A 23,099-nucleotide genomic window follows, 5' to 3' on the forward strand; every position below is an offset into this window, starting at 1 on the left:
TCATTCCACTAAAGCCCATCCAGACATCCTGCCCCTGATCAGAATGGGGAAAAGTGTTGAGAGAGACGAGCCATCCTGGGTGCTGAGCACCCCTGCCCGGTCTCACTAAGTATGGCAAGAATGCCAGGACCTGACTGCTCTTTGCCCAGACCGTTTTTCAGGGCTGTATTTGCAGCAAGCAGCAATCACCCTAGAGGAATGAGGTGATGTCTTCCTCTGGACAGAGAGCAGGCATGCTTACTGCTCTCTATAAGAGCAGGGGCTTCCTCAAGCTTAGTCGTCCTCGGCTTTGACACAAACCCACTTCGAGGACAGCATCGATCTAAGGGGCATGCGAAACTGATGCCAACATGATGCTCACGCTGCTTTCTGTGCCATGAAGAACCAAGTTCTCTATCTCTGACCCATGACCGTCCTGTCTCTGGCGTCCATGAAACAGTACCAGGCTAGCTTATTACCTCGGAAGTCGGGGAAAATCCCAAACCCAGAAGGGGCTTTGGGAGCCTTCTGGTTGGGAGGAGGGGCTAGGGGATTTATCATTTAGATATTGTTTTTATTTTTGAAGCTGCATCTAACTCTCAAACACATTCAGGGCAGGGTAGGAGGCGAACACATTGAAATTCATCCACGCATCTGCCCCGCCCCACAGAGGTCCGCTCTGGCACCAGCACACCATGGATGGGGCTTTCTGAGGCAGGCGGGCAGGTGCATTCTATGGTGAGGCCCTGCAGCCCTGGCCACGCCGCTGGCTGTGTCCTAGAGGGTAGCCTGGCCTCGGGGAAGCGGCGGGGAGGGATGCAAGCTCTGCTGATCGGCAGTGTGCAGCCTCTCTTGCCTCCCAGGAATGCATGACTTGAATTTCAAGGGATTGAAAAATTATCTTATGTCATGGATCTTCAGCATTATTAAAGAATAGATGAAGGTAGGGATTTGAAATCATAAATATCCAGGGTCCCCTGTTTTTCTTTTATTAACCATTCTGTGTGTGTGCTTTGCTGTTAGCCCCCTGGAATCCTTGTGGGAAAGACGAAAGATAAAAAACAAGCTGACCAGCAAATGTCAGAAAGACAAAAACCCCACCTTCAGATCTCTTGAGTGATGCTGGTGAAGTTCAAAGGAGGAGAGAAAAGGGATTGACACAGATTTTCAGAACATGAAATTGACCCGCCTTTCTCGAGCTCCATGTAAACAGAAGTTCTGTAGAGCTCCCACTTGAGATGCACGCGGGAAGTAAGGGATCGGTCCTCATCATGGGACTCCCGGGAGGGGACATGGCCTCCCATTAGGAAGCCAGGCATACCTATAGCCTTTCATGTTGATTTTTATTTTCCAAAAAGGAAAGGAGCAAAAAACCAAATTTTGCTCCAAGAAAGCTGGTGGAGTTGATAACATAGGAAGAGGGGAGGGGTGTTCTCACACTTGGAACCACTGTCGCCTCTGCAGGTCTTAAGCGATGGGGGTCCACAGTGACGATACACAATTGTCTGGTTTTGAAGTGTTTGGAAGGAAGGTTCTACAGAATCTTGAGGGGCGAGGCCATGATTGTATTCCCTAACCATCCTTATCGTGAGGCATGGGCGGCAAGCCGCCGAGGCTGGGCCAGGAACCCTCCAGCGCGTACATCACTCAGGCTCTGAGTGATCCGTTACTCTGGTGACCAGACCAGCTTGCCCGCTTGGGCAGGAGGAGAGATGTTTTGGCTCACATAGCCAAATCACCAAAACACCAGAAGGACGGAAATGCAGTTCTGTGGGGGACCATGAGCAGGAACTCTGCTGGGGTGCTCCCAGGGGCTCATCATTCTCTCTCAGCTCCTGCCCCATGATGCTGGGCACCCGCCCCCCCCCAGAGCCCAGCTCCACCGCCAGAGAAGGGTCTTGCTAACCTAAATCCAGAGCCTCCCAGCCTCCCTGGGACCCAGCTGTGTGGCCTCTGAGTCAGGGCATCGATGACACTCCTGGGTATGGGGGCCAGTGTCCATGAAGCTGCCTCCCTCCACACCCTCACCTCACTCCCCATTTCGTTAGTTCCTTTATCCCTTGCGAGTGGCTGGACGGATTAACCCACCTCCACCCCGTGCCAAGGCGAGCATAAACAAGCCGCTTCCTGGCCCTCTGCAGAAAGCTGACCCCCGGACCATGAGAATCCCCGATGCCCGAGTCAGCCCCACAGAGCTGCCGTCCCCCAGCCTCCTACCACTAACTGTAGCTGACATCCACCCATCGGGCACTTCTTCTGTGCCGAGGTATGCCCTGAAACTGCCCAGGCTTGTCTTACACTCCTGCTGAGGAGCTGTGTTACAGATGGGGACACAGAGGCATTGCAAGCTTCAGTGATGGGGTTCAAGCCCACACAGCTAGTAGATAGTGGGGCTGGCTCCCAGCTCGGCCAGTGTGACTCGAGGGGGCCTTCGTAAGCACCCGGTGGCCAGCCGGTGTTGCCCCATGCCCAGCATGGGGGCCATCAATTCCTCGATTCCTGTTATCATGGTGGATGGGGAGTGGATGCACGGCAGGGAGGCGGGGGCCCCAGGGTGACGTCCCCTCTGCGACATTATTTCATTCCTTGAAGGCTGACAGCAATGATAATAATACCTGTCCCACAGGGCTATTGTGAAATGAAATTAGATAGTGCACAGGAATTGCTTCGCACAGAGCCTGGCACTCGGCAAGTGACACCCAGGAGTTCTGACTCCCTGGTATTCACACGTCACCCATGATGCAGATACAGCAAGAATTCAATTGGTCTTCAAGATCTGTTGAATAGCCTCCTGTTGAGCTCAGAATCACCCCTCCCTTTTTAGTGGTGACGACATTGTAGGGCAGAACACTGAGCTTTGAATTAGTCCCTGCTTTCCTTCCCCCGAGGGAGGCAGGAGCAGGGAGAGGGACGGGGCCTGGGGCCATTGGCCTTGCACATGGAATCCAGCCCCATCTCTTGGGGTGTGATTTTAGGCAGACCACTTAACCTCTCCAAGCCTCCTGTGATTTCCTATATATAAAATGGGCAGGAGAATACCCACCTCTTATGTAGAGGGGGAGAATCCAATGAGATCATGTATTTAAAACTTTGGGGGGCAGACTTTATCTTCCAAAGTGATCACACAATAGCAAGATTTCTGATCCCTCATGCTTTTCTAGAACCTGCCGTTTCCACCGGAAGGGATTAAAGCTGCCCTGCCCTGCCCCCTCCCGCTTGAACCCCACCCAGCAGGTCCTTGTAACTGCCTCAAAGACCTGTGGCGGAAGAGGCTCTTTGTGACTTCGGAGCCCAGGTCATAAAAGGCAATCAATCCATCTTCTGCCTGGCTCACTACCCGCCCAACATGGGTCTTTGACCCCATGGGCCACCGCGTCCAAAGTCCAGCCACCCTGCAGCTGCCCCACTGGAGACACCACAAAAAGGGAGACGTCCCAGGACTTCCCACTGTTGTCACCCCGCCTTTGAGCCCCAACTAGGCCAAGCAGAGATGAACTGCTCCCACCAAGCCCTGCCCAAATTGCAGTTTTGAGCACACTAAATGGTGGTTTTGCCCTGCTAAACTTTGGGGTAATTGTTACGGCCGTAGAGTCTGAAACACCTGGTATCATTCATTCAGTCCCTTCCTACTAGTGCGGACTCGGCAACCCTCATTGTCTTTCTGTAAAACAGCATTGATTGGATCACATTCCTGCCTAAGTATACCTTTGCGGGCTCCCAACATCCTGTGGCCACAGGACAAAGGCCAGATTCCTGGACACAGCAGCTCAGGGACCGAGAAGACCATCTGGCCTCATCTCCACCTGCCGCTGTGGAGAAGAACCTTACGTCATGAGCGTGCCCGGCTTCTGCACCTGCTGTTCCCTTTGCCCCAGCCTCAGGCCTGTCTCCGGCTCTCAGCCATCCAAGTTCAATTCACAACTCTTCTGCTTTCCGATTTCCCTCTCTTTCAGACCCCAGACCAGCCTGTACGACCCATGGGGTTGACACTGTACTGTGGTCCCTCCTGGTCTTCTCACTCAGACTGTGAGCTGGGGGTGGGGCCGGCAGGTGCAGCACCTTATTCATCTTTGCTGCTTTCATTTAATGCAATAAGAGTGTGCCGAACTGATGTCTGTGTGTGTGGCACATTCCAGCATGTTGCTCAGTGTGAGTTACTTACATCATGAGTTATTTGTGATGCTGTGGATGTTCTTCACATGCCGAGAAGGCTGAAAAACCAGCTGCTCTGGGTGGTCTCCACCACACTGTGATGGGTGGCATCTCTCCAACCCTGGATCTCAGAGGCAGAAGGGAGCCGAACTCGCCATCGGCTCCGTTATCCCTGGGGAAAGGTCCCCCTGCCTATTGCCATCCGCCATCTTGCGGCCATGGCCGTTCTCTTCTCAACCCTGCTATAAGGTCATGGGTTTGAAGGCTGGCAGAGGAGTCCCCAAGCATTTCCCACTGTGATCTCAGTACTGGCTCCAGCCCTCCTGGCTCTGACCCTGGGAGAAATGCCAGCTCCTGAGTCTGGGGTGACGCCTCGGCTCTTTAGCACACACGTCAGACATGGAGCTCTGCTTGGGTGACCGCCGGGCTGACCCACAGCAAGCCCATCGCTTCTCAGTTTCCTGATACCCAGGCAGGGAAGGGGGCAGAGCTCTGAAGGTACCCGATGCCCACGCGGCGTCAGCACAGATGGCCCACTCTGCCCAACACGAGCTGAGAGGTCTTCAGGGGAGCCTGGCTCTAAGTTGGCTCCGTTGGCATTTCCCCATGACCTTGGGAAAGTGCCCCCTCTTTTCTGCCTGGTTTCTCCCAGCTGTGTAAAGGAATCATGCTAGCTGTCCCTAGGCAGTGTTACTGGCATAAAAGACATACTTAGGCTCTTTAGAAGGAGGGCATTGTGCACAGGAGGGCAGGATGCTATTCCGTAGAGACTTCACATTTATCGGCTGCTCACTGAATGCCCAGCATTACTGTACAGAAAACAGATGTAGGTGGTGTGGGTTTTGTTTGGTCATTTCCAGAAGCCCTGACACCATGCGTGGGCTTTCATCTTCCCCTCCAGAACACTATGCTGGTCTCCACTGAGAGACACAGAGGACTTGAGAAGTGGCTGGCTTTGCATTTCTGTGTGTTACTTGTTTGTTACTGACAGACGTTAGTTGCACAGGCTTGGCAAGCCGTCACATGCGCCGGAGCCTGAGGCCCTGGACACAGAGGAGCAGTGACGTGACAGAGGGAAGAAACGGGAAAGGGGGTACAATTTGTCTGGATATAAACTGTTGACATAGAAGAACAACTTTTTAAAAATAAGTAAAGCTACTTACAGTTACTGCCTCCAACGACTTCCCTTCCGAGTAAAATTAGATGGAGAAGATAAATAGACGGGAGAGAAAGGGGGGGCAGAGACCGGCACCGGCTCTTGTGGGACCCCTCTCGGGGGCTCCCAGTGGGACAGGACAGCAGGTGGCCCTCTGGTGCTGGCGGGGCTCTCAGAGCTCCTACGAGGGGGCTAGGTTTGGTCTGGGCTCTCTGAATGCGTCCCAACTGTGAGACTACGGCATGCAAACTTTGGTGGTGCTCAGACTGCTCCCATCTTGGGGCTGGGGGCTCCAGCCAAATTCTCTCCAAATGCCGAGGGTGGCGGGGTCTTAATAGGGCTGTCTGGGGACTCTGGTGTCCATGCCCTGACACAGATGGGCCAGGAGAACATTGTTTCCTGTACTTGTCTTCCGATCTTAGACCTAACAGGGGGCTGCATAATGTAGTGGGAAAATCATGACTTTTCATGGCCCGAACCTCAGCTCGGATGCCACGCCGGTACTTACGTGGGTTAAGTGTGGACCGTGGGTCATTTGCTCGCTTGCCCTGATCTGCCTGCACCCCCTGTCCTGAGCTAGAGAGTAGCGAAGGCTGTAAAATGCTTGGCACACCGTAGGTGGCCCGTTCTCCTCAGGGCAGGGATCTCCAGAGCAATCTGGACCCTCTGGCGTCCCCTCCCCAGGCTCTGAAATGTGCCGGGTACATTATGAATTTTCCGTAGTAAACTGACAAGTGAGTCATGAATCGGGGTTCTGCTTACAGGCTGTCCAAAAGCTAAATATTTGTAAAAATATGATCGACACTCTGCAAAATGAAAGTGCCAGGGACAAGGGAGAAATCAATGCCATCCACGTCACTGAACAAAGTCAGACTGGGGCTAGCTCCGAGTTGATGATGCCAGGAAAATGTGTTCTTCTCCAGGTCAGAAGGTAGAACACTGGATGGAAAAATCAGCCCCTCAGTGAGAGCCCGAGGTTTTCTGGATAGAAAACAGGGCAGGCCCGGCCAGGCTGGGGCCTGAGCCATCAGCTGGGGCCAGGGCACGGTCAAGTCCTTGTGATCCCAACGTCATCATGACATTAATCGCCAATTTGTGCCTGGACAGGCAAGTGGAAAGGCTTTGATGCCCTGGGAGTGGGGGGGATGAGAGACAGCCCTTGGTCAAGCCTGACACATAGTGCAAGTTTTGGCCTCTTTCTTAGAAGAAAATCTGAACCTCTCCCTAGTGTCCCCATGTCCTCAGCTCTCCCTTAACTGCTGGGGGAATGCCGTGGGGAAGCGGGGTAGCCGCAAAGGAGCACCACTCGGATTTCAGTAAATCCCTCCTCTTCCATACAAGGACACAGCCACCAAAGATAACAAGAAAGATCTATATAAGTTGGTAGAGAGATCTCCTATGATCGCTTATTGAGTGAGAAAAGCAAGTGGGATAAAATAGCACGATCTTCCTTTTAAAATTAATATTCATACACATCTATAAACTTCACTATAGCGGTTAACAATGGTTACTCACAGGGGTTTAGAAGAGGGAGTGACTTCTATTTTGTACACTTCTGTATCATTTGTTTTTATAACAAATGTGCATTACTTGCATAATTTTGAAGTAAGATTTTACTTTAGTTTCCTCTTCCAGTTTCCCTGAAAATAGTCACTGAACACATGCAATAAGCAGCTTAGGATAACTCACATTTGGCTCCAATTTTAATGAGCATCTGCTCTGGATCCCAGACAAGGAGCTGATAGACACCCACGCCGGAGGCCGGGGCTGGACCAGATGCCAGGATGCTCGGCACTCTCATCTGTGGAGGGCCTCCTGTGTGCAGGAGGAGTGCAACAACTCTTCTCTCATTAAATCTGTAGGGTTAACTCAGTCAGTCAGCAAATACTCAAGCACCTACTATGTGTCATGGCACATGCTAGGACCCTGATTCACATGAGTGAAGAAACAGGCATGGTACCTGCTCCAAGTCATCTTACAGACAGGAGGTTTGGAGAACTTAAGCAACTTTTCCTACGATGACTCAGCTAATAATGGAAGAGGGGCGATTATTTTTGACCCTGGTGATCTGGAACACCGCCCCAAGGGAAGACAGCATTTGAGCCCCACCTGAAAGAAGGAGTAAGACTTGGGCAGACAAGAAGGTACTCCGAGCCAAAGGACCTGAGGGCCAGGGGCCAAACAGAAATGCAGAGCGCAGATTTGGGCCACAGTGGTGATTCCAGAGTGACTGGAGACCAGGATGGAAGGAGACGTGGAGAGAGACCAGCCTGGGGAGCGGGCCAAGGTCATGGTGTAGGGCGTGAATGCCCTGTTAGCAGCTTCAACTTTATTCCGGAGGTCACGGGGAGCTAAGAATTTTGTTGTTGTTTCCCTCGAGGGGGTGATGCGATCAGACAAGCTTTAGGAAGCTGGAAGGAACAGTGTGGCCCAGAGTCTCTGGAGCCCATCTGCGTGGCGTTGGACCCCAGCCCTACCACTCACAAGTTCTAGAATTTGGGGCAAGAGACTTGGGTTCTCCCACAGTACCATGGGGATGTGCTAAGGGTGCCGGCCTCAGAGTGACTGGAAGAATTCGATGTCCTAATTTAGGTGAGGTGTACAGGCGTGCTGGGTGCATGGTGACGGTAAGCCGACGTCAGCCATCACTCTCGTTTCTCCGGTGTCCGTGCCAAGGATGGAGTGGGTGAGATGGGAGGCAGGCATGACTGCAACCGTCTGCGTGAGAGGTGAGGTCTCACACAAAGCCTGTGAGGACAGAGAAGCGAAGTGCGGAGACAAGATTGGAGGCGAGTGGACAGAACAGGTGAATGACTGGCCAAGAGGGGGGGCTAGGGTGACTTGGGCTCCTAGCAGAGGGGACAGACAGGACGGAGCTGCCAGCAGGGCAGAGACCGTGGCAGGGAAGGCCCCAGGTGGGGGCTGCGGCCATGTTTCAGGTGACTGGGAAGCCACACATGGAGGTCACGCAGTACAATCCAGGGCCTCCTTTGACTGGAAAACCAAGGCCCTGTTGTTGACACTCAGCATCCCTGGGCCATGAATTCTGAGGTCTCGGGACGTGGGTGAGGAGGAACAAGACGGGGGCCCCAGCCCCAGAGCAGGCTGCGTGACGGCGTGTACCTCAGGGTCCCCGCCCCGGGCACACCCCGTGTGAACCGGGTCACGTCGCTCTAGCTGATGTCTGTGTCTCCCAAACAGACCAGAGGCTTTGATCCAGCCTCTCTGTCCGCCACAGGCCTCCGGCTGGAAAGACCACACTGCCAAAAAGAGCCTCAAAAATGTTTTATTTTCGGGCGCCTGGGTGGCTCAGTTGGTTAAGCGACTGCCTTCGGCTCAGGTCATGATCCTGGAGTCCCGGGATCGAGTCCCGCTTCGGGCTCCCTGCTCAGCGGGGGGTCTGCTTCTCCCTCTGACCTTCCCCCCCACCGCCATGTACTCTGTCTCTCTCATTCTCTCTCTCTGGGTGGCGACGTCGGGTCACATCCACCCTGGCGGTTGTGAAGGCCACAGCGTTCAAAACCCTGCTGCTCGGCGAATGTCCGGTCCGCTGTCCCTCACACGGTCAGAGGGGCGAGACCAGTCAGGAAGGGAAGTTACGTGCTCTAGTTTCCCCACAGAGGGCCGAGAATTCACATTCTTTTACTCCAAACTACCCGACACCGCCGTCTGGGAGCCTTTATCCTCTGTTTGCACCTTGAGACCTTGGAAGTCACCCCTGGACAGATGGGGAGGGCCTGGTCTGGATGCCACAAGGGAAGAGTCAGGAGGGCGACAGGCTGGTCAAGAGAGCTCCGCTGAACCACCTGGACACCGTGTCAGATGTCTGCCTCCCGGGAGACATGGCCATGCCCCATAAAAGGGTGACAGAAACAATCAAACAGCAGCATCATTTGGGGATAGAAAGCTCTTTCTATTCCATCACCACAGACCTTTTTTTAAGAAAGGGATTTCAGGGCTCCTGATTCATCTCTCACGTCTAGAAATCTAAAAGGCACTGTTACCCCTGTCGTGGGCGGAGGCCCCCCCCACCCCAGCTCAGGATCTCGGGAGAGAGGTGGCATTCCTTCAGGGTACCACAATGCCGGGGGCAGCCACACAGAACTGGGGGTGCAGGGGCTTCTCTCCTGTGGTGTCTAAGAGCCCGAGAAAGGCCAGAGCTCGGGGGCGCCTCACACGAGCTCCGAGCACCAGGTCAGGGCAGGGAGACGGCTGAGGCGGATCCCGGCTCGGGAGGGTCCCCATCTGAGCCCCAGATCAAGTGCAGTCCTCAGGCTGCCTTCCCAGAGTGGTCCTGACAGGCGAGGCTGGGGAGCTGCAGGGCGTCCTTTAGGCTGCATGACTTACATCCATGTGGGCAGAGATGTGGGGTCCCTGCAGAGAACCCCATTCGAGTGGAAGGCGGGACAGGTAAGAACCCAAGCAGGTGGGAGCTTGGGCTCTCCCACCAGCCAGCACCTACCCCTTTTACTGCAAGTGCAGGGGCTCTGGGTCAGGGAGACCTGGGTTCAAATCCCACCCTGCCACCTTCAGCACGTTACTTGCTCAAGGTCGTTTCCGTCTGTTTCCTTGCCTGTAAAGTGGGGATGACTAGGTTGTGGGGAGGACTGCGGAGGTGGTGCGTGTGAATCACACCAGCCATTCCTGGGGGACTAGAGGCGCGTCCCTTGGCCTCCCCAAGCTCACTTCAGGGCAGCTCCCCCCAGGTTGGACCCACCGGGGGTGGGTGAGAAGTGAGGTGTCCCTTTGAGGAGCATGAGCAGAGGGCGAGCAGAGGGCACCTCCTCCTCCCCCACAGTGTCCCCCGGGTCGCTGTCTCCTTGGGAGGGGACTGCCGGTGGGGACTCTCGGCATTTATTCCGTTTTCCTGCTTTAGCGGCGGAGGCTTCTGCCTAGGTGTCACCAGCCCATCACGTGACTCTTTTCTCCCACAGTGCCTCGCTTTTCCTGCGGCCCCCAGACACGAACAAGGCAGATCCATCTCCCATGTCCACCGTGGGGCGCAGAGACACATCTGACTCCAGCCCAGACTCAGCTGTTTGGCTTAATTCCCCTGAGGCCCAGTGGTCTCTGGCAGGCCCTGAAGCCAGGAACCCCAGCAGAAGACACTCAGATGTGACCAAAGGAACACCGTCCCCCTGGGCCCGGCCCCCTTGCATTTCCCCTTTCCTCATTTGTCTGCAGGAGCTGGGGGTGGGTGGACAGCAAGCTCCAGCGGTCTGGATGACTCATTTCCTTCTGAGAATCAGGAGCGGGTGTTGGTGGAAGCTCGAGGCCCACGAGGGGGTCGGGGAGGCACCGGATGCTTCTGGAAGCGGGACGATGAGCGAGGCTGCCTCCAAGCACTGAGAGGACATTAAACTCAACGAGTATGTAAATTTGGGGGGATAGAAAAGAGCAAGCATGAGAGAAAGAAGAGCCGTTTTATCCCTTTATTATATACAATATTAAGGCACAAATTTAAGCAGCAAAGAATAGGAAAATCTTTGGCTGACCAACAGGATCAACATTTGCTGTGGGGGGTTCCCCCCGACTGGCACACACCCCCACCTGGCTGTGCAGCTCTGCGGACACCCCTTCAATACAGACCAGCAGGACGAAGATGCCGAAAGGGCACACCAGAGTCCACTGGAGGGAACAGAGCACGGTGCCTCCGAGCACGGTGATGACACATGGCGGGGGGAGAGAGCGGGGGCCCGAGGGCTGTCCGAGTGCTGGCTGAGGTCGCTGCACGCACCTGCCCGTGGTTCACAGACTTCCACACAGATTCTGTAAGTGCCCCGTGAAGGAGGAGGCTCCACGGTCCCTCCACAGAACTGGGAAAACACCTTTGTTCCAAGAAAACCACTGTGGATAAACTTGCTTACATTCTGTTTTGTAATAAATACTTGCAGGTGTCTCTACGCGACCAGAATCCGAGGCAAAATCACATGTAAACACACCACTGGACATCGTCGACGCTTTGAGAGCTGATACGAGAAAATGTGGTGTATGTACCTCATTATATTGAGAAGAGTATCTTAATTCTGTGAAGAAGCGGAGTTTTATGACAAAGAAACACTTCAGTCATTGCATTACACGACAATAACATGCACTTAAGTATTACAGGGCTTTACGGAGCACCTACTGGAGGTCTCTACTAAGGAATACGCACCTCCATCTGTGTATGCAGAGAGGCGAACACATACAAGGCATGGCAAGAGAAGAGATTTTTAAAAGTGAACCCACTAGAAGTTACACGTACTGATGACTATTGTCCTCCTTGGAAGGGGTCACTTTGAGAGGCTCCAGGAGTCCAAAGACCCATTCCAAGGAACATTTTCGGGATTTTTCTTTTTTGAAAGGTAAAATGGTATGGCCTTCATCACCCGTCGTTATTTATTCAACTGGGATTATTTCCAAACTTAAATCCATCCTCAAAGGATGAAGATTTCTCATCTGTAAGGATAATCAAAGGGACGGGCCAGGCCCCAGAGGCCACTCTAACAGAGGTGTTTGCAAACTGTTTCTCCTGGGGACAGCAATCAGCACAGAGTCTCCCAAAGGGTCACCGTTTAAGGAAGGGGTGAGATGAAATACTTGGATCTTCCGGATATTAAGCAAGAAAACCCGACACACAACCTTGTAGTCATACCTCATACATATGCACTGACATAGACACACGTCTTTATATACCATTAAATTACTAAACAAGAAAAGGATATGCTACTTAAAAGGAAGAGAGAAAAATCGACTCCTTAGTTCCAGAAGAAATCCATTTACTGAAATGCTGACCTTTACATGCTCCCAGTTGGCCAGCTTCTGGAAGCTTCTTAATTACTCTGCCCATCTCCAGTGGAGCCATACATCAGAGGCAAGCTGATTAAACCGTCCTCACATTGGAGGAAGACATTTTAAACACATCGATTAATTAGCAAGAAAGAAGAGAAGAGATGCCACATTTATAAAGCATCTACCGTGCCGCAGGCCTGGGGATGTGAAGAAGCCAGCCCCGGGCTGGACACCCTCTGGCTACGTGAGGGTTTTACCTGTTAAGAATATCCACGGGCTCCCATTCACCATGGCCTCAGGACCCCTTCGCTCAGGAAGCCAAGTTCACTCGCGGCTCACAGCACACTCCCCCAACTCCAGTGCGGACTGGAGCAGGACTTTGGTTTTGGAAAACGGGTGGAGCTCCATGCAGTCACGCATGAGCTCCCTGCCTCGACACCTTTTAAAACCCCGATCTATTCTTCACTGCCTCCTGGGACTGCAGCCTCCCCTGACGTCTGCGCTCGCAGCGGTCTCTGCAACTCGCGAGGCTGTCGGGGAGTCGGCTTGTCTTCCCATCAGGGGAACCCAGGCATCAGGAGGTCACAGGGGGCTGAGGGCGACCGCCGGGGAGGACGGGAGTGATGGCCAGCTCCTCTGCAGCGGCCATTCCAACAGCCTCTCCCCTGAGGTCTCTGTTCCAAGATCAGAATTCGTAAGGAGCCCTATCTGGCTATGGGACCCCAACCCCGGGCAGTCAAACCCACGACGTGTTCCCAAGAGCTAGCCCCCGCGGGCCGGAGGAGGGAAGGGCCCCGCTGCTCTGTGCGCTCCAGCCAAAGCCCTGCGACAGACGCGGCAGCCCTGGCCTGCAGGCCTGCCTGGAAGGGGCCCAGTTCCACAGCGGCACTGGCCACCGGCCTCCAGCAGGTAGCACAGAAGCCAAGAGAAGAAACCGCTAGGAAAAGGTTCTGCGCCTGCTCTGGAAGGAGTTGCTGGAACCCAGCGGCATCTATTCCGTAGGATACCCCGGTCAGCATGCAGACACTGCCAGGCGACCCATTCCGGGGGAAGGCCCGAATTACGCCGGCAGGTCTTCACACGAAGCCAAACACTTTACCCTTCACCCCGGGACGGGACTCGCGAGGGCCACAGTCCCACTCCACGGAGTCCTGCCGTCCAGGCCTCCGGACAACGCACGAGGGTTTTTTTAGATGGATTTTGTGGCCCTGCTTATGATGGAACGTGGAGACTTCCGTCTGTACCTCGTGTTTATGGGCAGTTGTGGGACTTCTGGGCTCTAGTCCTCTCCCTTAGTTCCCGAGCGGTGTGGCAGCTGCGCGTGCGTGTGCGTGCGCGTGCGCGTGCGCGTACGCGTGCGCACACGCACACATCACAGACCGGGCCGAAGCCGGCCAAGACGTGGCCTGAAAGATGGCTGTGACCCATGCTGGTGGCAGTCCAGCCTCTTCTTAGGCCCTTGGTTCAGTTGCCACTGCTGTGAGCCTTTGGGGAGGGACTGAACCTCCCTGAGCCCGTTTTCTCCTCTGTGAAGTAAGGCTAAAAGTAGCCCTTGCTCTCCAGGTGGCTCGAGGACTCATTAAAAGGTGCTCACCGCCCTGCTTGCCTACAGCCAGCACCAAAAAACAGAGCTGGTGTTTCTTTTTCCGAACATCAAATGAGATCAAGGATTGTAAATGGCCCAGAACGCAGAGCAGGTGCTCAGTGTTTGTGATCTCTTGCTCCTATGTGCAAGCAAGGCTTCAAGAAAGCTGCGAACATGAAAAGCATCGGGGGCGGTGGTGGGGGGTGGGGGCGGGGCTGGCATGGCAGGAAATCTCCCAGAAAAGAACACATCTGAAAGCTAGAGATCCCTTTTCTTATGGGAGATTCTTAGCAAGTTAGAAGAAAAGAGACTGCCAAAGACCACAGCACAACTGAAAAACGGTGATGTTTGTGTTTGTATTCTGACAATATGCTGGCGATCTGGGTGACCAAGGGCAGCACCCGAGCCTGGAACCTGGTGCCGAAGAGTGTGCTGGAGCAGAGAGACGAGGCTTGGGGGACACTGGGCTGTGGCTCCCACTTTCCCCCACTTCTAGGGGAGACAGCCCAAGTTTGAGGTGGCCCAGGTGTGGGTCGCGGGGACTTGGAAGAGCAGACTTGCCCTCCTCTCTCCAGACACTTGCATTCATTCCTGGTCCATTCCCAACATTAATTAAGGGGTCAAAACATCCCTATGAGAAAGAGTCACCATCGCCTAAACTTCACCACCTGTAAAACGTGATGGGGAACCGAGACTGGGGCGGGCCCCCCTGCCCCAACCCCACCCGCATCCAGACTCAAACGGCCCCGGCACGAGGCAGGCTGCCCGGCCCCCAGAACCTCTCTGGCTTCCTGGGCCTGACGGGACCAGAGGCGGCCAAGAGCATGCAGCACAGAGGTCAGTGCCCACCGCAGAGCAGGGCTGGGGAAGAGGCGATTCCTGCTCACTGTCACACTCGCTACGCCCACTCCAGCCAAGGCCCCTGCTGTCCTCCCTCCCCCTCTCCGGTTTACACTGCAGTATTCCCTCCACCACTTCTATCTGGGGAGGCTACAACTCCACCCACCTTACATCCCAAAGACCAACTCTAAAAGAAGCCACCCAAGCAAAATTCCCGGAGGAGTGTTGTGTTCAGGGCTCTATGTAGGTGGCACTTGAGAACGTCGCAGACAGAGGCCCTTTTTCTTCCTTCCCCTAAGTAAGCATGAGGAAAGGGCCCTGGGATCAGAAGCATCCAGCTGATCGGGAGGGAGGAAAGTATCAGGACCCTGCAAGAACATCTGCCAGCCTGATTAGCTTCTCCTCTTCCCTGATCCAGCACCTCTCAGATTCGTAAAGAAAGCCAGTGTCTGAGGAGTTAGAGGCCCATGACCCCACTCACTCCTGGCTCTTTGACACGGTGCCTCTGTCCTACTTTGGTCAACTTGTCCCACCCCAAAACCTCGACGCACGTGACCGCACTGTATATATACTGGCCCGTTAGGTCACATAGCAAATTCATGACAGAGAAACACTGATGTGCCAACATGGAAACCTATGTGCTCGTCCACAGCGACCAGAGGAGTGTGAGGGGGTGGCGAGAGTGCTGAATATGCTCATGAGCCACAGGCTCTAGAAAGTGGTACAAGCTATCGGGTGAATCTCTGGATGCCACCAAGTCAAGTGTCATTCATTTCCTGGAGGGCAGTCCTGAAAGTCTTATTAACCCAACAGAGGGTGGAAACCAGGCTCTGTGCAAGAGAGCGGATGTGAGACAGAAGAGCCAGGGTCAGTGACCGTGGAATCTTCCGCCTCATCAGAACTTCCCTAGTTCCCAGTCACAATGAGCCTAATGACTCCAAGGTATGGGAGGTGGCCAGGCAGCCAGCATACGGCTCCGTCCCACTGGGCACTACTAAACAGAGATCAGACTCTGCTCTAATAAATCCCAGACCTGAGGAATTCTGCCATGTTGTAGTAACAAGGAAAAGAAGTGAAAGAAAAGAAGAGTAAAATGAAAGAGAATGAAGCAGAGGAAGAGAGGAAACTCAGAGCAGTGAGGGAGTTTGAGCACCAAGATCATAATGCTCCCTTCCTGTTTCATATTTTTATGGCTGAATCCAGAAGCTAAGAAGCCCCGCCACCTCCTGAAAATCCAAACCAAGCAGGGAGTTTGGTGAGAACCGCCTTCTAAATTCCCATCACCTGCAGACGTGTCTTCTCACTGCCAACCCCACACACATTCAAAGGAAACCCCGATGGCACAGGTGACATTACATGATGCCGAGATGGGCTCTTGGAGATTTCTAGAAGGTTCTTCTTAAAAAATAAAAAAAACCCAAAAACAAACATGCTAAGAGGCAAGGAGAATAGGGGTATTTCAAGGAAGATCCATGTTCGGGTTTATGTGTTTATAGCCAGAGAGCGGGTGTACACAGACCCTCCCCAAGAGATACATTTTCTATACAGTGAAAATCCCACTTCCTGTGACGTCTTGGTTTCCAAACCTACATGCGTCTTCTCTTTTCCACCATATGAGATACGAATCCACAGCATTCTCCTCATCTTCAGTCATGTAGGTCTCCTGATTATTTTTTTAAACGTTTATAAAAAGTGTTCTTACTAATTTAAGATCTTATCAGTTCACATCGTTCCTGATTTCCCATCCACAACTTTCTCGATCTTTCTTCTCCCTCTCGGCCACGCTCTTCGTTTGTCAAGATCCCCTCACAGAAAGCAGCAGGGACGCCAGTGTTAGATGAGAACTTCCATCATCTCTCCATCAGGGAACTCGGGCTTGTGGAGCAAGCTGCTGACGCGGCCTTTGTGGTCGGGGGACTTCCCATGGCCCAGAGGGTTCTCTGCCAAACAGAAGGGGACATCAGCAGCCTGTCCCACAGAGGGGCGCGGGCCTGACCGGCTCTCTCTAAAATGAAACCATTTCTAGTCCCAGCGCTCAGCACCAGCGTCTGTGGGGGAGGCTGCAGAACCCGGCCCCCAGGGCAGAAGAGCGAAATGACGCGCCCTGGGATTCAGACACGAATAACAGAACCAGGGTGGTGATGGGAAAGGTTAAGTGGGTGAAGACGGCCCTGGGGATGTGTGCGAGGAGCCCCTCGAGGCCACTCTCCCTCTCCACAAAACCATCCAGTGCTGCGCCTACAAGCCACGTCCTTTTCACATGTTCCCTGCCTTGGAAGTGTCTCAAGAATTCAATATTCAAGGGACACCTGGGTGGTTCAGTGGGTTAAGCGTCTGCCTTCAGCTCAGGTCATAATCCCAGGGTCCTGGGATCAAGCCCCACATCGGGCTCCTTGCTCAGGGGGGAGCCTGCTTCTCCCTTTGCCTGCTGCTCCCCCTGCTTGCGTGCTCTCTCTCTGACAAATAAATAAGATCTTAAAAAAAAAAAAGAATTAAATGTTCAAAAAATGACAATGCTGTGTTTCCTTGTCTGTTTTGGAGGATGAAACTAAAGCAGCCCCTTGGAGGAAATGGTTAATTCATGCCCCCGAGAGCCCCACCTCCTCCAAAGAACCCAAGAGGGCTATCCCCATGACTCAGATTGATCCAAAGGCACGTCTGGTCTTTCCCTGGATGCTTCTGGACTCATGACAAGCCCACCCCACCCAGGCTGTCTTCTCTTAGATATTTTAAAGCACTTCATTCTTACTGGCCTGAGCGATATGCCAGAAGTCTACCTGCCCTGCAGTGAAATCTGTCTTCCCCTTCACTCAAGAGGGTACCCCCAACCTTGAATCCCTGAAGGGTGAACCCCTCCCAGGCAATATCTACATACCTGGTGCCTCTGATGTGTATGGTACTTGGCACTAGCTCCCAAAGATACTGGGGTGGGGGGGAACCTAATTCCCTAACACCCCGCAGCGGGTTGATTCTCACCCCCTGGGAAAGGGCTGATTACGAAAGCATTCATTAAAAGGGTACCTTCAAGTTATGTACTCTTTAAATGGCAATCAATTAGAAGTGTCTACACATATTTCATTCCCATAAGAATAAAGTGCATTAGGGTAAGCATAATTATAAAGAACCTCATGAAGTGGGAGCTGACGGGGGCCCCTGGTACCCGCCCCCCCCTTACCCCACCCCCAGGTCCCAACCAAAGGTTCCCTCCCTGGCCCCTGGCCAGAGTTCTGTGGTTTTTCTCTGGGTAAAGGGAGGGAAGAAGCTCATACCTGGTTTCTCTGCAGCCCCTTTGGCCCCCGGGTGTTTCAGGACGGGGCTGTTGGAAGGGGTCATGCTCAGCCGGCCGCGGCTGGGCAGGGAGGCCATGCTGGGCCAGAAGAGCTCAGCGCCCTTGTCCGTTTGGGTGCTGTTGTCCTTGCTGCCCGTCTTAGCGTGGGCGCTGACGGCCGAGGCGGTGGAGGCGCTGGGGGACAGCGCGGCGGCCGGGGCGGTGGAGGCGTGCTCGTGGTGCTCCTTCCCCAGCAGCAACCCTGAGGGCACAAGGACAGCGGCTTCGATGCCATTCTTTGAACAAAAACAAACCAACGCCCCCCCGCCCCCCCCCCCCCCGAGTCTTGGAGATCATTTCCTTCTCGACGGAGGACTGCTTCATTCATTCATTGGCTCATTTACCACGTGCATTTATAAACGCTTATCACGTGCCTGATAGGAGGACCAGCACTGAGGGACTTAACAAAAAAAAAGAAAGAAAGACCTAGTCCCCTCTCTAATACTATGTGGGTTTTTTTTCTTTTGTGGAGGAGAGAAGTTGTTATGTAAACTGGTGATGATGAGTTATGAAGAACGGCGGGATAAAGTCATGCCCCGGGTAGCGAGAGATGCCTAACAGCCCGTGTCGAGGGGAGGGGGCATTCCTGCCAGGCTTTCTAGAGACGATGCCGTCCTATGGCCCAGGGGGGCTAGCTGTGAGCACCGCATGCGTGCTCACACACAGAAGGCTTCCTGGATCTGCGACACAGAGCCAGTGGCCTGCAGCTCTTCTGAGCAGCCACAGGACCACCCCACTCTTGGTCATGGAGGGGCTCCCGCAGGCCCAGTTTCAAAGACAAACACACTTCCCGGTCAGGGCAACCCCGAGTTGGGCACATTATTCCCCAAAGCGGATCCCTTGCAGTGGAAAGCCATAGCCCCCGGGGAAGCAGGGAGCCGGCCGGCCTTCTGGGCAGGGTCGTTTAGCCCTGCTGCCGCCCCGCTGCCCCAAGCGGAGGTTGCCGTGGAAAGGGGATGTGCCGGCCAGGAGAACAACGTCTGTATTTCTAAACAGCGCCAGCGCCCCAGAACACCAGCCCACAGAAAAGGTGGTAGTAAGCACAATCAAGTGTCCATTCACCTAAGCAGCCAGCAATCCACAGAGGATCCTGGCCAGGGCTATTTCAAGGTGCCCATTCATAAAACACCGCGGAGCAGTTCAGTCTGTCCACAGCACTACTTCTCCACATGTAACGTGTGTATCCATAACTTGGATATATTGTGAAAATGACGGTTTGGCTCAGTGGGCGGGCCTGGGGTTCTGCTGCTCCAAGGAGCTCCCAGGTGATGCTGGGGTCCTCCCACTGCACTGTGAGGAACAAGGGTCTTCGGCGAGGTGCTTCACTCACACTGGCTCACTTTCTACTTTACAACACTCCTATGACACAGGGCCTGTCCTTATCTTGTTTTACAGCAAAGGAAAGGGGAGCTCCGAGAAATGAACCTCTCACAGCTAGGAAGTCGCAGAAACGGGATTCAAACGCGTCTGTACCCAACTCCAAGGCCAGCCCGTGTTCCTGCCCCCTTATCACCCTGCTGTCGAACGTCCACGGTCTGACAAGGATGCTCTGGTGGAATGAAGTCACCAGCCCGTCATCCCACCGGGGAGCCCTGGGCCATCAGGGATGCATACGCAGCCACCTCTACCTCCTTCCAGAGCCCATGAAGCAAGAGATGGTGGAAACTGTTTGGGAATTGTGAATGTGTGCCTCTGCTCAGCCTCCCAGAGAGTCCCCTTCGGTTTTTTGTGACGTGTGGACAGTCGCAATCATGAGGAGGAACACCAGTGCAGAGAACACAGCAACTCATCCTGCGGACTGGGTCCTCGGGCTCCCAGGCCTGGTTCCAACATGCCGAATGCTACGGGGGACAGACCCAGGGGGACTGCCTGCCTGGCTGGACGTCACAAGCCGCTTCTGCCAGGGAGCGATCCGTCCCGGCCAAGCACATTTCCCACCCCCTCCGCAGACCTGCCTGAGCACTGCCCGCGAGGCTCTCTGACCGGGGGAGGGAGCTACGGGTCCTTGGGAGGGTCTCTGATGATCCCAGCTGCTCTCTACACACGTCCTCTTTGAAGTACATTCCCTTGGTGGGCAGGCGCTGCTGAAGGGACGTGGCTGTGCGCCTTTGATCCCCCAACTCTGTCAGGGCCACTCTGGAAGCCCTTCTCCCCTTTGACACAAAGCAGCCAGGCTCCTCTGGGGTTCTGTGCTGAGGCAGACTGGCTCTCGGCTCCACAGATAAACAAAACACACTCTGACCCAAGGAAAGGCATCAAAGAAGGGCCAGACCCTCGGAGCTGCTGGAGTGCAGGGGAAGAGCGAAGAAGATCCATGTCTGGGAGGGCCGCCTGCTTCCGCTCGGGACTCAGCCAGCCCTCCAAGGGGGCCGCCCGCACCCTAGGAAACCCACCACGGCGAAGGAGGACCACATCGGCAGAAGTTGCCTCAAAATTCTGCCCGTGCAACAACCACCCAACAAAAACCACCACCCACCAATCCCTTATGCTCGAGAACACTGCTTCCGAAGTACTTTCTCCCCATTCTCTCGTTCTGCCCTCAGCTCCGCCGCACGGCAGAAAGCAGGGCAGACGTGGCCTTGCTTTTCTAGACACGGAAGCAGAAGTGGAGCCAAGTTCAGAGGCCTGACGGCTCTGGGCTTTTCCCATGAGGACATTTTATGTTGTGAGGGTCACTTCAACTTTCAGCAATAATGACAATAATTGTGATGTGAATCAACCCATGGCCAGTAGCTACTCTTATAATCTAGCTTGGCTTCCACATATCTCATCTAATTTCCACACCTGAAGCATGACTGATTATCCTATTTTACAGATAGATAAACAGACTCGGAGATATTCAGTGACATTTCTGCATCTCATGAGTGGCAGAGCCAGAACCCTTTCCACCAGGTGAGGTCGCCTCTCCACGTTTGTGTAGCTCTTGCTTTGCAGATCCTGGCCTGAAGGAGGCCTGGGGCTCACCTATGCTCCCCTTCCAGGTCTTCTCCTCTTTCTTCTCCTCGGCTAACTGGCTGCTGGTAAGCGAGGTCTGGCGGGAGTGGGTCCCAGTGGCCGCAGCAATGGACGGGACGGAGCGGGCGGGACGCAGGCTCGAGGAGTCCGTCTTCCCGGCATCTTTACGGGACCGCTGCTGAAGGACCTTAATCATGGCATCCTTCTCTATGATTTTGGCATGGAGATTCTTAATACTGTGTAACAAAATAAAACCAAACGGTCATAATCAAAAGCTATTTGGCTAAAAAAACTCGAACCATTTCTCTCGGGCTGCCCCAGGGACTTGAAATATAACTCAGGGATGACGAGGTGAGTGCGGCCTAAGTCTTCAAATATTTATAATCTGCAAATTGTACAAAATGGAACTTTTGTAACCGATCAGAAAGGCACGCCTTCTCTGGCCTCTCCGGAGACCCTGGGACCTCCTGGGGCCCCAAGGACATAAAGACAGAACGGCCGCGGCCTCCCAGCAGGGACCTCCTAGACCAAGGTGTGCTCAGGGGCCAATTCAGAGGGTGTCGGGTCCCCGGTGGCGGGGGCGGGAGGGGCGGCAGGGAAGCTCGAAAACCCTGAAGCCTCACACAGGGCTGGCTTTCCACTGAAGTCAATGTCCCCGTTTTCTGAGAAAAGAAAAATAAAAGAGGGACAGGTTTTCTGGGAAAAGAGGATTTTATGCCCCCGAGGGCCCAAAATGACAATCAGAAATCACTCTTCCCGACTTGGGTGTAACTGGCTGAACCCGTCAGCTGTTCAGAGCAGGAAGGGACTGGCAGGTCCCGTGGGGGAGTTGAGGAGAGTGGCCACAGCGGAGGCCAGTGGCGCGGCCATGCACACGGCGGTCCCTTACGTGTACTCCATGTCCTGACACCTCCTGGTGGCCTGCACCACCTCCTCCTCCTGCCAGATGGGGGCCTCCAGAGAGCTCTCGCCGTAGCTGCCATTCCTCGAGTGGTTGATGATCGTGGTGTCCCTGGGGACACAGGACACCCAGACAATGATGTGGACGCTCCTGGGGAGGCGTCCGAGGGCACCACATGACAATATCCCTCCACAAACTCCTTCACTCCCTCCCCCTCTCCTAAATCCTGGCCAACTCTCCCCCTAAACTTGACAGGATGAAGATAGTGTCTAGGAAGAACAAAATAAAATCCAGAGATCAAAATTCCCTGCCCCTGCTGCTAAGGACATCGGGTATTAAGCTGTGGACCCCTCCTGTACCCCTACCAATGGAGGGGTGTCGCTGTCATTGTACTTGTGTTTCCATTCTTATATTCCTTCATACTCACTCTTTCTCAATCACAGTCAAAGTTCTATTTCCATTTCTCACCCACCTAGCAGTGATTTCAGTATTTTGCAGTAAAATGGAGACTCAGCAAATACTTAGAAACACACACTGGTCCTCTCGGATGGTGAGGCTCAGCGGAAATCTTCCTTTGTGCTTGCACGTTAGCTCACTTCTAGCTTTATGAGCCCCTGTGTGACAGCCACGCCGGGTGGCAGGGCAGAAAGATGAAGACGTACACCTGTCCTTGGAAAGTCCAGTCAAGGAGGTGAAGTGAGGGGAGGGACAGACACGGTGGATTAAAATGCAGGGTAGCTGGAAGCAGGCGTCTGGTCAAAGTCAACTATTCCTCCATTGTTTCTGGTAATTTAATTACTCCTAATTAATGACGACTGGGAAAAGGAAGATAACTGAGCCGTCTAAGTGATCTAAGTCTATCTCAGACTGCAAGGTGCACTAGTGTCTTAGACTAGTGAATGCCAAATTGATAAAAGGTTTAGCCAAAGATCTCCCATCTCTTTAACTTCATATTCCAATGTCACAATCATATTTAAAATCTTAATAGCTCTTTTCTGGAATACTCAAGAACAGCAAAGAGAACTTCTTCTTTCATCTCTCTACTGACAGCTATCAATGAATGAGCTTTTCCTTTATGCCAGGGATGGGGTAAAGCACGCTACACAGGGCATCTCACACGGTCCTCACAGCAACCTGGGTAGCTAGTGTTATTATCCTCACTTTACAGGTGAACAGACAGGCTAGGTGGTTTTGTGACAACACTCAGTGAAGGTGGAGACAGATTCAAATCCAGATATTTCTGTCCATGCCCTGAGCCACCACTCTACACTGCTGAAGCTTCCTGTGTCTTTTTAAAAAATATTTTATCTGTTTGAGAGACACAGAGAGAGAAAGAGAGAGAGAGCACGAGCAGGGGGAGGGGCAGAGGGAGACGCAGACTCCTCGTTAAGCAGGGAGCCCAATGTGGGGCTCAATTCCAGGACCCTGGGAT

The 23,099-nt window shown here is 53.7% G+C and overlaps 1 protein-coding gene across 5 annotated transcripts in view; it reads right to left on the reverse strand.

Moving 5' to 3' along the window:
- Nucleotides 1-10,711: 10,711 nt before the first annotated feature.
- The window catches only part of AMOTL1 (angiomotin like 1), a 116,225-nt gene continuing 103,837 nt past the window's right edge, over nucleotides 10,712-23,099 (reverse strand). For all 5 annotated transcript variants that reach the window (XM_027578859.2, XM_027578857.2, XM_027578861.2 and 2 more), the window contains 4 exons: nucleotides 21,656-21,778; nucleotides 20,776-21,002; nucleotides 17,753-18,013; nucleotides 10,712-16,423 (listed from right to left, as the gene is read on the reverse strand). In XM_027578859.2, the coding sequence (XP_027434660.1) occupies nucleotides 16,317-16,423; nucleotides 17,753-18,013; nucleotides 20,776-21,002; nucleotides 21,656-21,778 (718 nt within the window). In that variant the 3' untranslated portion in view covers nucleotides 10,712-16,316. The remainder of the gene's footprint in view (nucleotides 16,424-17,752; nucleotides 18,014-20,775; nucleotides 21,003-21,655; nucleotides 21,779-23,099) is intronic.

Source organism: Zalophus californianus, chromosome 11 (genome assembly GCF_009762305.2).
Source record: "Zalophus californianus isolate mZalCal1 chromosome 11, mZalCal1.pri.v2, whole genome shotgun sequence".
Classification (NCBI taxonomy): Eukaryota; Metazoa; Chordata; class Mammalia; order Carnivora; family Otariidae; genus Zalophus; species Zalophus californianus.